The sequence below is a fragment of the Acinonyx jubatus genome, chromosome E2 (genome assembly GCF_027475565.1).
Source record: "Acinonyx jubatus isolate Ajub_Pintada_27869175 chromosome E2, VMU_Ajub_asm_v1.0, whole genome shotgun sequence".
Taxonomy (NCBI): Eukaryota; Metazoa; Chordata; class Mammalia; order Carnivora; family Felidae; genus Acinonyx; species Acinonyx jubatus.
The window spans coordinates 54799503-54815481 of NC_069396.1; the positions used below are offsets into that span (position 1 = coordinate 54799503).

Genomic DNA, 15979 nt, shown 5'->3' on the forward strand with positions numbered 1-15979 from the left:
TGGTAGAGATGTGTTACCATTCTTAATGCAGACAGTAACACTATGTGATAGGTAGTCTTGTGGCCCTCATTTTGCTTTTAAGGAAACGGGTTCAGAGAGGCTTGGAGACGGCCCGGCTCACCCTGTGGTGCTGGGATTAGATCTCAGCAGTGATTCTAAGGGCGCACTCTTACCCTCACTTCTGGTGCCTTGAACTTTGATTCTGGTCTCAATTGCCCAGAGTACCTGCCCAGCTGTCTCACAGCCCCTGCTTTCTGTCTGCAGCTCCAGAAAGCAGTGGGGCCTGAGATCACCAAGACAGACCTGGTCCCCGCCTTCCAGAACCTGATGAAAGACTGTGAGGCCGAGGTGAGGGCCGCAGCCTCCCACAAGGTCAAAGGTTGGTGCTGGCGACCAGAACACAGCAAATGGATGGGTGTCTGAGGGGTTTGAGGTAGAACCAGATGTCAGGTTTCACCTTCTTCTGCCTCCCTTCTTCTTCCACAGAATTCTGTGAAAATCTCTCAGCCGACTGTCGGGAGAATGTGATCATGACACAGATACTACCCTGCATCAAGGTAATGGAGTTTGGTGGGAGGATTAGGGGAGATCTGAGTCTGCTAAAGGGATGGAGATGGGGCTTTATGGACATCCAGACGCAGATAGTCCCCAGCCTTCTGGGGCCAGGCAGACTTGGGTTGGAAGCAGTTGGGTTTCCTGAGTGCAGGCAGAATCTGAAGCTTGGGGCCGAGCTTGGAGGTGGGAGTGCTTCCTCTCAAAAGTCCCAAGAGCCTTGGGATTGGGTGGAGGCTACTGGGAACATGGAACTCTAAGCAGGTGGGACAGGTAAGAAACTGCCGTGTACCTTTGTGCCCTAAACCGTCCCTGCTCCATGCGGGAGATGGGCAAAAGCAGGCCATGGCTCAGGCCTCTTAGGAAGTGGGAGTCTGCTTAGCCATTTGCTGCCGCGGGGGTTGTCCTGATCCTGTGGCTCCCCTTTCCCTGTCCCCCCCCAGGAGCTGGTGTCAGATGCCAACCAACACGTGAAGTCAGCCTTGGCCTCCGTCATCATGGGCCTCTCCCCCATCCTGGGCAAAGACAATACCATTGAGCACCTCTTGCCCCTCTTCCTGGCTCAGCTGAAGGATGAGGTAATGGTGCCGGGAAGGCTCTGAGCTCTGTATTGGCAGAGGTGACAGGTGGGTCAGCTGCTTTCCTAGATTGGTCTGGAATCTCCTAGAATCTCAACAGACACCCAGGTCCCGAATGAGTTGGATATTGGTGGGCACAACGGAGTGTGTGTTCACTCATTCACTTATTAGGCAATGTTTTGCACACCCTTGCTCTGTGCTAATTCTTTCTCTGGGGATCAGAGACACCAAAAGAGACTAAGACAGTTTCACTCCCCAGAGACCTTCAGAGACTGACAGTGGAGAGAGGGAGATGGGCAATCCCATGATCGCATAGGTGCTGTGATAAGTTCATGTCTTTTAGGATTTAGGCAAAGGTGCCGTAATAAAGACCGCCAAATACAGTGGCTTATGTAAGATAATTTTCTTACAACAGTTCAGAGCTAGGTGGGTCCTATATGAGGGGTTACCTCTGCTGACCTCCACACTCTCTGGGTCTGAGGCAGCTGCTCCAATCTTCACCATCCCCAGCCAGGATGAAGGCAGAAGGTATTAGACAACAGGAAATGTGTGGTCCTTGTAAGAGGGCACCCACCAGTCTGTTCCACGCCCCACTGGCCAGAGCCAGTCATTTGACCCCACCTTGCCAATCATTTGGGCTGGAGTACAGAAGATGAGAGTGCCAGGCGGGGGCTAGACAGGTTGTGGGGCGACAGCCAGGGAAGGAGTTTGGACTTGAACTATGGGCATCACAGATGTGGGTGCCAGAAAGGAACCCTGAGGCTACTGTCAAAGAAAGATTGCAGCATGGAGGCCAGAAGAGGTGCAGGGAGACCAGGCTGGTGGGAGAGGAGGTGTGGCTACAGAGATGGGGAAGGTCTATGTGGAGGGGGGTGGTCTGCAGGCTCCCTGGTTCCTGTCATGGTGGTGACCGGGCAGACGGTGAGACTCTTAAGCGCTTTGTGACTTCCTCGTTGCCGGAGGCCTCCGTCTCCCTCTCTCCTGCCCTCCCCGCCCTTCCCCCAGCACACGCAGTGCTAGGAAGTCGCATCAGGTTTCAGTCCCCTGCTACTCCCCCAAAATATCACGTTACTAAATTCCGCTATGATGGGATAATCTCTCAGCCCCAGAATTACAAATCAAATTTGTGCACATTACAAATTCAGCAAATCTTGTGTTGAAGACTGTGCACCTGCTAAAGAAAAGCTTAATAATCTTACTGTTGATCATTTATTTGTGTCACTTGTTACAGTTCAAACCAGAATTCATTTTTATAATGACTCAAATTTTATGACCTAAGTGAAGTGCTTCACACACACGTTTTCTTTTATAAGCATGCTTTTTGTAGTTATAGCTTGTCACACATATAGTTTGTATTTGCTTCTGATGCTTAAGTGGAGACAGGTTGGCTGGTGAGCGTTGGCTTCTGTGTCCTTTTAACACCTCACCAGGGTCTCGAGGAGCATTTTGCTTCCTGGCATCAAAGGGAACTCCACATTCAGCTCGCGTGTGAAGGTGAGCCCACATGTGCTACAGCAGTGCCACAGCTAGGGCCAGTTTCTGCACCGGCTTCGCCTTCAGCAAGTGCTACGTGATGGTTCTGTTCCCGCAGCCGTAGTGCGCCCCAGGGCAGCTTCTCTTGCAAAGAAGACAAGACCCATCATGGTTTTCTTTGTCTTTTTCCTTTGTATTTTTTAAAAATATTTATTTAATTTTGAGAGGGAGAGATCGAGCATGAATGAGAATCCCAAGCAGACTCTGCACTAACAGACCGACATGGGGCTCAAACCCACGAACTGTGAGATCATGGCCTGAGCTGAGACTGAGTCAGACTCTTAAAACCAGCTGAACCACCCAAGTGCCCTGACCCATCGTGGCTTTCTTGGTGTGCGATACTCATCTGGCTTGCATCTGGAATTTCAATTCTAGACCTGTAAACTTTACATTTCATACTTGATAAGATTTATAAACTTACCCAAATAAAAAGGGCCTTTTCCTGGGTATGCCTAAACAGAGGTTTTTAAGTGGTTTAAGCCATCGTATTTGTATCTTCTCTTGTGTTCAGGACACTGGCTTGTGCAGCAGGGGCTCAGAGATGACCTCCCAGGAGCCGGGCAGGCGCTAGCCCTGTACAGTCCAGGCCTGCTGAGTTAACCCTTCACTGCACACACTCACTTGGTTTATTGGTTCATTTCTACGCCTTGTTCTTTTGTTTGCTTGTGTTTTAACAAGGAAATAGTTTTTTGCCATCCCTGAGGGTAAGTGGTGTCTGTGGGAAAGCCTTCATCTGAGAAAGGCCTCTCTTGTCTCTGGTCTCTGGCTGACACGGAGTCTCAGAATTGTACCTGACCTTTTCAGATGCCCCAGTGAGGGTTGCTCTTGAGCTGTGGCCCGGAGTTCTTCTGGGCTTTCTGAGATGGCAGGTGCTCCACATCAGGGAATGACGTGGCAGCCGGGGGAAGGAAGCCTGTTGACAGAGGAGGCTTAGCTCGGCTCCTGTGCTGCTGCAGAGCCCAAATCCAGTTAGACGGTGTGCTTTGTTGGGGGCCCATTTCTTCCTTGTCTCCAGAGGTGAGACTCCCAAGTAGGCACACACCATATTTTTCCATCTTTAGAATTGTGTATGGCTAACCTTCGGAGAAAGGAAATCGGCCCATTCACTGTCGGGACATTTCCGTTCACATCCCTGGATAAGTGCTAACTCCCCTAATTTTTCATCGTGTTTGAAAACTGAGGCCAGACTCCTCACATGGGTCTCCGCTCAGTGCAGGAAGGCCATCACAGTGGTTTTATATGCATTTCTAATGTCTTTTATTCAAATGAGCCGTCAATCCAGTTAGTTTTCAACTTATTCAAAGAAGAAATTTCCCTGTCTTTTGGGTATTACAGATGCCTTCATTCCAAGTGGGGAAATGCACAAGGCTCTCTCCTCTCCCTTCCCAGCCCTGACTCTGACTGCATCTTGGTCCGCTCAGTTGACTTGAATCATCCTCATTACTTTCCCCTGGAGTAGATTGTGACTCATGCACGTCTACACTAACGCACTTTTCTAACCTGGGGTTAGGATGGCAGACAAGGCAGCTCCCGCTCCAGGAATCTTTCTTAGGAAAAGAAAGAAGAACAGGTATAGTCTCTCATGTAAGTTCAGGCTTTTAAACAACTGTCACAGAAAAAGGACACCAGCAGGGTGGACAGCACTGGAATAGTTCCTCCCTTCCTCAGCATCCTTGGCTCTAGAAAGAACTGAATTAATACCTTGTAGGGAGGGAAATGGTGTTGGTTCTGAGAGTTCTTTAGCCGTTGGACTGGCCAGCCGGAAACTGGCTGTCTTCTGTTCCTAAATGAGACCTTACAGTGTTTGATAAAGAAAAGATGTGCTCGTAGGCAGGGCCTCCGGGGATTCTCCTCTGGAGGTGCCGGCCAAGCCATGCTGTCCTCACAGTAGTGGCCGTACCCGTCACGGCTGCTGCATCTACGTCCCCACCTCCGTGCTCAGGGTCAGCGATAGGCTAGAACAGCCCTCTGCCCAGAAGAGCTGTCACACTTGTGGTTGCTGTTGATCAAAGTGAATGGATAAAGTCAGTGAGGGAGCAGGTGCACAGGAGACCCGGCATGAGCCTCCAGATGTCACGGCTGCTGCATCTACGTCCCCACCTCTGTGCTCAGGGTCAGTGATAGGCTAGAACAGCCCTCTGCCCAGAAGAGCTGTCACACTTGTGGTTGCTGTTGATCAAAGTGAATGGATAAAGTCAGTGAGGGAGCAGGTGCACAGGAGACCCGGCACGAGCCCCCAGATGTCACGGCTGCTGCATCTACGTCCCCACCTCCGTGCTCAGGGTCAGCGATAGGCTAGAACAGCCCTCTGCCCAGAAGAGCTGTCACACTTGTGGTTGCTGCTGATCAAAGTGAATGGATAAAGTCAGTGAGGGAGCAGGTGCACAGGAGACCCGGCACGAGCCCCCAGATGTCCTCTCCTTGCAGCCCTATGGACGGCACTTAAATCTCCCACAAATGATGTGTGACCGCGTGTTGCCAACCAAGGAAGTTCACTGAGCCTTGGTTTCCAGGGATTTTATAGAGGGGTTGGTCAGATAGCCAAGGAATGGAGCTGCCTGCATGGCTGACCTCAGTTACTCTGTATCCAGCCCCTCCAGAGGTCAAGTTGGTACCTCATGGCCCACGGCCCTCCCTGTAAGTCATGTTGTTAGAGTTGTCTGTCCGGCATGGCCCAAGCTTCCCAGGTGACCACAAAGACGCTCTCATCAGACAGGATATTCTCCCAGGAGCTGGTCAGGGGCCCAACCCTTGTTTGGAACATGCCTAATTGGATCTGGATTGACCTGGATCTGCGGAGTTAAACCCATTATGGCACTGTGTACTTGTTTACTTGGTTCATTGATTCGTTTCTTACTTGGTTCAGGTTACAAAGAACTACTTGTGACGTTTGCCATCTGGGAACATACGATTTGGAACAAGGTTCTAGTAGGGCTTCTGTTTTTTGTTTTTGTTTTTTAAATTTGCAAATTTTTTTTCTTTTCAAATTTCTATATAAATTCTAGTTAGTTAACATATAATGCAATATTAGTTTCAGGAATAGAATGCAGTGATTCGTCACTTGCATACGGCACCTGGTGCTCATCACAGGTGCCCATCCCCCCACCGGCCTCTTTCCATCAACCCTCAGTTTGAGTCTCTCATGGTTTGTTTCCCTCTCTTTCTCCCCTCCCATATGTTCATCTTTGTTTTTGTTTTTTTAATTTTTTGTAACGTTTGTTTATTTTTGAGAGAGAGAGAGAGAGAGAGAGACAGCATGAGGTGGGGAGGGGCAGAGAGACAAGGAGACACAATCTGTAGCCGGCTCCAGGCTGTGAGCTGTCAGCCCAGAGCCTGACATGGAGCTCGAACTCACAAACCGTGAGATAATGACCTGAGCCAAAGTTGGACATTTAACCAACTGAGTCATCCCGGCACCCCCGTCTGTTTTGTTTCTTAAATTCCACATATAAGTGAAATGGTACGGTATTTGTCTTTCTCTTGACTAACTTCTTTCACTTAGCATAATACACTCTAGCTCCATCCACATTGTTGCAAATGGCCAGATTTCATTCTTTTTCATGGCCAAGTAATATTCCATCTATATTTATATGCCACATCTTCTTTATCCTTCCATCAGTTAATGGACATTTGAGCTCTTTCCATACTTTGGCTATTGTTGACAATGTTGCTGTGAACATCGGGGTGCATACACCCCTTCGAATCTGTATTTTTGTATACTTTGGATAAATACCTAGTAGTGCAATTGCTGGGTCATGGGGTAGTTCTATTTGTAACTTTTTGAGGAACCTCCATACTGTTCTCCACAGTGGCTGCACCAGCTTGCATTTCCACCAACAGTGCGAGAGGGTTCCCTTTTTTCCGCATCCTCGCCAACATCTGTTTCTTATGTTGTTAATGTGAGCCATTCTGACAGGTGTGAGGTGGTATCTCATCGTGGTTTTGATTTGTATTTCCCTGATGATGAGTGGTGTTGAGCATCTTTTTGTGTGTCTATTGGCCACCTGGATGTCTTCTTTAGAAAAGTGTCTCTTCATGTCTTCTGCCCATTTCTTCACTGGATTATTTGTTCTTTGGGTTTTGGGCTTGATAAGTTCTTAATAGATTTTGGATCCTAACCCTTTATCTGATATATCATTTGCAAATATCTTCTCTCATTCTACAGGCTGCCTTTTAGTTTTGTTGACTGTTAACTTTGCTGTGCAGACTTTTGTCTCGATGAAGTCTAAGTAGTTCATTTTTGCTTCTCTTTTGATTAACAGTAACTGTGTTTATGTGCCTTTTCTTTTAAGTTGTTCTCCTCCTTTAGGGAAGTAGGTGGGGTACATGTGTTTGTGTCTGTGTATCTTATAATATATATGTGCATGTACTTATATAGTAAGTCAGCGCTCATAATATCGGTAGTCAACAGGCAGCTGAAAGTGCATTCCTTCAGCAGAAGTGTATTGAGTGCCTGCTAAGGGCCAGAGACTCTGCCGGGTCCTGGAGACATAAGGATGAATGAGACTTACTCCTTACATGAGACTTACTCCTTACAAAGACTAGCGGGAAGAATAGAAGTCATAGAAGTGATACTAATGAGCTCCCGCACATCACGCCTCTTGTGGATCAGACACCAGCAGGCACTTTAATGGTCTCAACCACCCTCGAGGCAAGATGTATGTTTCCCTGTCACAGATTAGTATCCAGGGAGGCCCTGTCCTTTGCTGCCGGGCTCACAGCTGCCACACAGCAGAATGGGAATGTTATCATGTCTGTTCTTTCCTGAGCACCATATTTTTGCAGTAATTGGTGCCAGTTCTTCAGAACAGCTAAGCATCTCTTATGCTCTGTGGTGAGATTCAAAAAGCTGCTCACGTAATGTGCTTGCTGAAGAGGAGCTGGACAGGGCAGTAGCAGGCCCTCAGGAGGTGGTGTGGCTTCTAGGGAGTTGATGCTGTGCAGCTCTGTGAGCTGTCTTCTGGGCCAGGTGCATCCTCTTAGACCCCCATCCTCCCCTCAGTGCCCGGAGGTGAGGCTGAACATTATCTCCAACCTGGACTGCGTGAACGAGGTCATTGGCATCCGACAGCTGTCCCAGTCCCTGCTGCCCGCCATCGTGGAGCTGGCCGAAGATGCCAAGTGGCGGGTGCGGCTGGCCATCATCGAGTATATGCCCCTGCTAGCCGGACAGCTGGTGAGTGAGGCGGCCTGGAGTCAGGCCTTGTTGTGTTCAGCGTGTCTAGGGCTCTCACAGTGTCACCAAGGCCCCCCGAGGGCTGTCTGGGGAGTAGGAGGAAGGGGCATGGGAAATGGGGCTGTAAAGGTGAAGAGACTTCCGTTAGAACAGAGAAGGGAAGGGAGTCCCCGAGGGGAAGCTGAGGAGTATCTGATGTGTTTGGGTGGGTGTGTTTCCCTGTGTATCGCTGGAAACTCCCCAGTCTCCTTTGATTCCTTCTCTTTTTTTCTCCTGCAGGGGGTAGAGTTTTTTGATGAGAAGCTCAACTCCTTGTGCATGGCATGGCTTGTGGATCATGGTGAGTCCCTCCGGCAGGTGGGGGAGGATGTTGGTGCTCCAGGAAGGATGGACTCGGCATTGACTGGGGCTTGCAGTCAGGGGTGTGGAGTCACTGCCCCAGGCCATCTGCCGCTTATGTGGACCAGCTCCCTTTTTAGAATCCTGGATAAGGGCAGGGTGGGAAGGGAAACAGAGCAGATCACCCAGGGGCGGCCTGGCCTGGTACAGTGTAGAGAGTGCCAGGGCGGCTGGGCAGGTGACTCGGGCTGGAATCCTGCCCCTGACTGTGGAAACTCGAGCACACTCCTCTGTGAAACGGGTGAGAACTGCTCATTGTTTTCACTGAGGTAAAAGTGTTTGTTTCACTGCCATTCCAAGTATTAGTTACTAAATAATTTGCTTAGGCATATCAGTTTACCCATCTGTAAAAAGGTCAGTAGTGGAAGCTGTGTCTTGGAGCTGTTGGGAAGATACTGCACGAAAAGAAACCGCACTTTAGCAAGTAGCACAGGCTTTGCTTCACCTGCAGCCCGGCACCCAGGGCTGCCTGGTCAGCAGTAGCGAGGGACTGCTCCCTGCCCGCTCAGCCCTTCACCTTCTGAATCCCCACCCTTTTGCAGTCTATGCCATCCGTGAGGCGGCCACCAGCAACCTGAAGAAGCTGGTGGAGAAGTTTGGGAAGGAGTGGGCCCATGCCACTATCATCCCCAAGGTCTTAGCCATGTCTGGGGACCCCAACTACCTGCACCGCATGACTACACTCTTCTGCATCAATGTGAGTGCCCCCACCTGCCCGCTGGCCTGTCCCCCAGGGAACTGAGAGTACCTGGGAGAGGAGGGATGGCCGGGGTCCTTAGGAAGACATCTGGCTCGGGAGTGGGGACGTGGTAGAGTTGGGGGCGGGGAGGAGGGCAGGGATGGGTCCCTGGGGAACTACAGGCCAGGGGTAGGGACCTGCATGGGGGAAACCCGGGACTGGGGAGGTTTGGCCTGCTGAGCAGTGACTGCCAAACCTTTCGGAGCATCCCTCTTGTTGTCTATAAAGTATATGTGTATATTTACATATGATACATTGTTTATGTGTGCAAGCTCTAGAGTCAGACCTACTCATTCATTCTCGTTCTGCTATAGATTAGTCATAGGCCTTGGGACATTTCCCAACTGCTCGGTGTTTCAGTTTTCTTACCAATAAAGCACTCATCCTGTTAATCACAATACCTTACTCAGGAGGTTGTAAAGATTAATCTGGCCATACACGCACAGGGCTTAGAACAGTTGTGTTATGTGGAGCAAGGGCTCCTTTCTAGTCACTTAAATAAACCATCCACATAGCTAGAAATTAAAAGATAGAATTTAACAACATATAAATATAACTGAGTGTTCTGATGATTTCTTCCCACATCTCACTTTGGAAACCATCACACTAAGGAAAGCATCCTGGGGTTAGGAATCCAGGCCCATCCCCAGAAGATAAAGGGAAGTCTGAGGATGGGGAGATGGGACCAGGACAGTCTGAGCTGAGGGTTTCCAGGATAGGGAGCCAGTGGTATTAAGGTGTTAGGAGGGCGTTAGTAGAGATGGCAGCTTCAGGAGAATAAACTGTTCCAGAGTGAGTGAACCTGGGCTCAGAGGCCATGTTGCTCAGCAACACCCTCAGGCGTGATGATCACTGAGGTGGCCTGGTCAGAGGAAGGAGGAAATGGGAGTTAGCCATGAGCTTTGTATAGTCACCTCTCTGTCACTCACCGCCCCCAGGTGCTGTCTGAGGTCTGTGGACAGGACATTACCACCAAGCACATGCTGCCTACAGTTCTGCGTATGGCTGGGGATCCTGTCGCCAATGTCCGCTTCAATGTGGCCAAGTCCCTACAGAAGATAGGGCCTATCCTGGACAACAGGTGAGGTCTGGACCCTCCTTCACACACCGGCGGGGCTGATTCTAGGCATCTTAATCTTTGACCTTTGAAGTTGGAGCGTAGGGTTGGAGACCCAGCGTGGCTCTTGCTGTGTAAGCCTGGCCGGTCTCTTCATCTTCCCAAGGTCTTAGTTTCCTCAGATGTGGAATGAGAATTCCCATGGCCCACCTCATAGTGGGAGGGAGGCAGTAGGATGGCAGTTGTGTATATACTGGTAGCAACAGGGAAGAAAATGAAATTAGCAAGTTTTAATTATTTATGAATGTGTGTGTATGTGTATTATTATTGCATCAAACCCATCAGATACCAAGGAATAAATTTAATAAAAGATGTAGAACATTTTTAGTGAAAACTATAGAACATTGCTTTGAGAAATTAAAGATTCACTCAATATTCTTGGATGGAATTGTTCCCCAAATTTATGTATAGATTCAGTATAATCTCAATCAATCTTAGCAGGTTCTTTATTGAAAAATTGATAAGTTGATTCTGGAATTAACAGAAACGAAAAGATCTGGAGTAGCAAAAGTAGTCCCAAAAAAGAAAAAAGTTGAAAGACTTCTAATACCAGATACCAAGACTTATGATACCATGGTAATTAAAAAGTGAGGTGTTGGCACAATAATGTAGTCCAATGACCCAGAATCAAGGGCACAGAAACAGACCTGTGTGTATATAACAGTAGGTGCTACTGCAGTTGAGGAGTGAAATGTAGGTATTTTCATAGACAGCCCAGTCAGTTGGATATGCATGGGGGGGCGGGGGGCGGGTTCCCACTTCAGTGTGTAAGCGAATTAGAGATAATCGACCATAATCAGAAAAATAAAAAAGATTTTAGAAGAAAATTTGGGACAAGATCTTTAAGACTTAACAGATTTATTAAATTGCTCAGATTTGTTAAATAGCTCACCAGGGGAAAAGGTTGGTGAGTTCTCCTTGATTGAAAAGAACTTCACTGAAAGAGAACATTATGAGGGGCCCCTGGGTGGCTCAGTTGGTTAAGCGTCCAAATGTTGACTTTGGCTCAGGTCATGATCTCAGGGTCGTGAGATCCAGTTCCATGTCGGGCTCTGCGCTGGGTGTGGAACCTGCCTAAGAGTCTCTCCTTCTCCCTCTCCCCCTCCCCCTCCCCCACTGCCCATGCCCCCTCTCTCTCAAAAAAAAGAAAAAAAACACATTATGAGAGTAAAATGGCAAGCCACTGATTGGGAGGATTGGGGGTAATACCTATTTCTGACTAAGGATGGACTCATCCAGACTACTTTCCTACTAATCAAGAAGACAAACCCCCAAGAAAGATATGGGCAAAACCGACTTGAAGATGCACTTCTGAAAGAAGATCTCCTTGTAGCCATTAACATGTGACAGGGTGCTCAACATCATCAGCTATCAGGAAACTGCAAATGAACATACACCCCAGAATGGCTTAACCTGAAAAAAATTCAGGGTCATTTGGCGTTTGTAGATCGGCTGGAACTCTCATACACAGCAGGTGAGGCCGTGAGTGGCATATAGGTGCAGTCACTCTGAAAACTGGTAGAATCTAGTGGAGCTAAGTGTAAGTACACTGTGAGCCAGCACAGCACGTCCATTCCTGGAGAAACGAGTGCTTATTTGTAGCAAAAGGACGTTCGTGGTAGCTTTATTCATATTAGCCATGGAATGGAAACACTCTCAAGTGCCCACTGGCAGTGCAGTGGATAAACTCGTGGTTTGTTCATACTGTGCAAGACTGTATTGAGCAATGAAGACGTCTGCTCTACTTAACACAGGTGATTCTCACCAGTGTCATGTTGAGTGAGAAGCCAGACGGACCCAGGGAAACAGCCTGTGTGATTCCACTTCTGTCAAGTTCCAAAATAGGCAAAACACATCTAGATGATAGAAGAGAGAATGGTAGTTGTGTGGGGCAAAGGAACGGTTCTGTTAACTGGAAGGGGACATGCCTTCATTTCCCCAAACACTTGACTTGCCGTGTGGGTGCATTTCCCACGGGCCCTTACTGGAGAGTACATACCTCCCCCTTGGCTCCTGTTGGGCCAGGTACTTCTCCTTCAGCACTTGATATGTCTCTGTTAATTATCGTCAGTTTGGTCTGTGTCTTCCTCCTCGCCCAAGCCCTTGCCACGGGCAAGGCTCAGGTGTTGGATTTACCACTCTGCTCACACCTAATGCATAGTAGGCCTCAGTAAATATGTTAAATAAAGACATCCATTTGCTGAGCCTCTGAGATTTGTGGGTCCTGTGATTCTCTGCCCCACTTTCCCAGACTGACTGACCTCCCTTTGTCTGTTCTGGACCCCCAAGACCTCTGTCCTAGTTTGTTAGACTTCCAACCTGCAAAGTCATTTCATCTCTGGGCACACGTGTGTGTCTGTATCTGAACCCCTCCTTGCCCAGAAACCCTCTGCCTCCCTCACATCCCCAGCCTAGGTTGCCTCACCCTTTCCCTCGCCTTTCCTTTCTCCTTCCAGCACACTGCAGAGTGAAGTCAAGCCCATCCTAGAGAAGCTGACCCAGGACCAGGATGTGGATGTCAAGTACTTCGCCCAGGAGGCTCTAACTGGTAAGGCGTGAACTCAGACACCCCGGCGGGAGGGTGGTGTACAAGGACGAGCCTAGGCCTGAGAACAGCAGCTCCTGGGAGGGAGAGATGCAGAGCAGTTGGGGGCAGAGGGCTAGCTGTGGTTCTGACTCCCTCCTGTTCCTGTTCCCCCAGTTCTGTCTCTCGCCTGATGCTGGAAGAGGAGCCAACGCCGGCCTCTGGTGTTCACCCTCCCCCCCCAAGTCCCTCCCTCAGGGAGACGGTGGGGGGCCTTTGGCTGTCACTCCCTGTGCATGGTCTGACCCCAGGCCCCTTCCCTCATCACGGTTCTTCCTCTCCCCAGCCTGGGAATCCGACTTCTTGCTGTCCACCTCCTGAGGGGCTCGGGGAGCACAAGGTGGGACAGGGCAGTGACCCTGGGAGGAAGGGGCCACTTCCATCCGCAGAGATGTGAGTGTCCAGGGTCACTGGCTCCAGCTGCTGTAATGGGGACCCCCTACCCCATCTTCTCCACCTCCTTTCTCCCTTCCTCCCTTCCTCCCTTCCTTTCCCCACCCCACTCAGTGGTTTTTTTGTGTGTTGACTGTGCCGTTTTTATTTTGTTCCTTTTTTCCCTTTTCACAGAGAAATAAAGGTCTAGAAATAGCTGGTCCTCTGGTTTTAGTCACTAGCATGGAGGAGGGGTGCCACACCAAGGCCATGCTTTCTCCCACTCTCTTTGGGGAAGACCTAATTATTGGGCTTGGGATTTCTCTGGGGAACCACCAGGAGTGTAGCTGGCCTGCAGGGTAGAGAGGGTCCATGAGGTGTCTCTGGCCAGCAGAGGCCTGGCTGCAGCTTAGTCTCACAGACATCAGCCAAGTATGTGGTGGTTCATAGCAGGTGCCTTGGAGCCAGACTGCCTGGGTCCAGATCCCAGTTCTTTTAGAAATGGCTGTGTGACCTTGATTGAGTAGGTTACCCAGTTTCCCCAAACTCAGTTTTGTAACTTTGTAAAATGGGGAAAACGGTAGAGTCGAGATTGCAGTGTGAAGACTAAATAAGTTCATACATGTCAAGTGGGTAACCGCGCGTAGCACGTGAGAAGCTATGCCTTGCTGGAGAGCCCCCTGTGGGTCAGGCCCTGCTGCTGAGGAAGCCCCAGGGCCGTCACAGGGAATGAATGGGAAGGGTACCGGCGGGATGGAGCCCGTTGTCCCTCAATACCAGTTCTTCCCATTTCTTCACTAATAGAGACACTCTGCTTTGTAGCTGGGCACGTCTGCCTGGATTCAAGGCATTTTCCAGGTCTCTTGACATTCGAAGTGGCATTGTGACTAAATTCTGCCCAATAACATGTGAACAGAAGCGGTGTGTGCAGCTTCTAGGAAATGTTCCCCAGGAGGAGCTATGCACCCACTGCTTTTCCTCCTTCCTGCATTTTAGACTATAGATCAGATGACTGGAGTGGGAGCAGCCATCTCGGGCCAGTAAGCCCAGCAAGGTAGCAGAACAAGATAAGAGGAGCCTGGGTCCCTGATGCTGTGACAGCCCACACCAGTGTGGGTTACTTGGGGGAGTTAAACTGTTTGACTCACTGTTCATTTGGGGTTTCGTCACTTGCAGGTCACCAAATTCTAACTGATGCAGGGGCCAAAGAGCCCCGGAGAGAGGAACAGGAGACTTAGTGGATGGTGGTACGTGTAAGGTTTCACAGAGGACGCGATACTGAGTGAAATTTTGCTCAGCAGGGTGGACGGGAAATTGGCACTGGGTAGCAAAGTAATTTCACCAGCTCAGCCCTCGTGTTACTGAGTCCCTACTGTTAGGCCCAACTGCGCCCTGGGGGATGAGGGTGAAGGAAACCGTTCCTCCCGTTTTTGACTTACGTTGGTTTCATAAGGGAAGGGTCTGTGGCTTACATTCAGGCCTCACCCTGCACCCAACACAAATGTACCTTTCCTGGGGTATAAATATTTGAAGGACTGACTGAGTGAAGAATTGATGAAGTTGGGGGTGGGGCAGTGTGGTCACTTTCAGCATGATGAACGTTCAAGTTCAGTAGGCAGTCTACCACTAATTGTTGAAAGAACATTCAGATGGATGCTGCGTGGTGTTTCATCTGTATTTTACTGTATAACAACACACCTGCAAAACTTGGTGATTGAAAACAATGAAAATGTATTCCTCATCATTCTGCAGTCTGGGCTCAGGTCAGTTGGAAGCTTCCTCCATATGGTATCTGCTGGAGTTGGAATGTTCAGGATGAGTTTGTCACTCCCGTGTCTGGGAGTACCACCTCATCCGAGACCTGTTACAGCACCGTGACCTCTCCAGGGTGGCTGGACCTCTTTATCTGATGGCTTATGGTTCCAAAGCAGCTTCCAAGAGAACGAGTCCCAGTTTACTCGCTTTCAAACCTCTGCTCGCATCACAGACCAAAACAAGTCACATGGTGAAGCTCAGAGTCTGTGGGGAGGGACCTCGCAAGATGTGAAAACCTGGAGGGTATGGTTCACTGGGGGCTGCCAGTAATAGTCTCCGACACATGGTCCAGAGAGAAACTTCGAGTTCCATCTTAGCTCTGTTAGAGGCGGGTGGAGGCATAACAGCATAAGGTGAGGCTGATGGCAGAGAGCATAGAGCATTTAGAGAAAGCCGAAGATGTATACTTTATCCTGGAAGCTGAAAGCAGCCACAGGGATTTTGGTAAAGGAGTGACAGCATCAGAATTAAAGGCGGTGGGAGGACCTGGAGGATATGGTCTAAGCAAGAGAGGAGTTTTGAGCTGGAGCAGGTACTGTGCAGTTGGGGAGGTTGTGGGTAAAAAGGGAAGCAAAGCTTCTCAAGGGGACAGATTGAGACTGGGTAACACTTGGATCTGGGAGTAAAGGGAAGGATGCAGTCATCTTGGCAACCAGGGTTCAAGCCTTCTGAGACCACCTGCTCTTCTCTGAGAAACCGTCCCGGTTCCTGCAAAGCTACACGCGCTTCAACATCGCCAACCCTTTGCGCGTAACACGAATCTCTACCTGGAAAGCTTTCCCTCCTCACTCCTCAGGAAACAGAAGTAATTCAGTGTGGAGAGTGGGAAAACAAGTGGGGAGTGGCACTGGGGAGAACTATGTGGGGGCAGATTTTGAAGAGCCCTCAAATACAGTGAAGGGATTGATTGTGACCCTGAGGGACAAGATCCAGCAAGATTTAGGAGAGATCCTTCTGGGGTCAAATGAGGCCAGGGGGCCAGAGAGGAGGCTGGGATGATGGTCCTAGGGGGCAAGGGCAGGGCCTCAGCGGGGGCTGTGGCTGAGGAGAGCAGATTGAGGAGGTAGACTTGAGGCCACTTCTGCTTTTCAAACGCACAGGGAAGTTACACAAG

At 49.5% G+C, this 15979-nt stretch overlaps 1 protein-coding gene across 1 annotated transcript in view; it reads left to right on the forward strand.

The window, feature by feature from the left end:
* The window catches only part of PPP2R1A (protein phosphatase 2 scaffold subunit Aalpha), a 37349-nt gene extending 24083 nt beyond the window's left edge, over positions 1 to 13266 (forward strand). The window contains exons 7-15 of the mRNA XM_015070046.3: positions 265 to 379; positions 487 to 557; positions 996 to 1130; positions 7666 to 7839; positions 8119 to 8179; positions 8781 to 8935; positions 9916 to 10058; positions 12551 to 12642; positions 12796 to 13266. Coding sequence (XP_014925532.1) covers positions 265 to 379; positions 487 to 557; positions 996 to 1130; positions 7666 to 7839; positions 8119 to 8179; positions 8781 to 8935; positions 9916 to 10058; positions 12551 to 12642; positions 12796 to 12812 — 963 coding nt within the window. The 3' untranslated portion in view covers positions 12813 to 13266. The remainder of the gene's footprint in view (positions 1 to 264; positions 380 to 486; positions 558 to 995; positions 1131 to 7665; positions 7840 to 8118; positions 8180 to 8780; positions 8936 to 9915; positions 10059 to 12550; positions 12643 to 12795) is intronic.
* The last annotated feature ends 2713 nt before the right edge of the window (positions 13267 to 15979 follow it).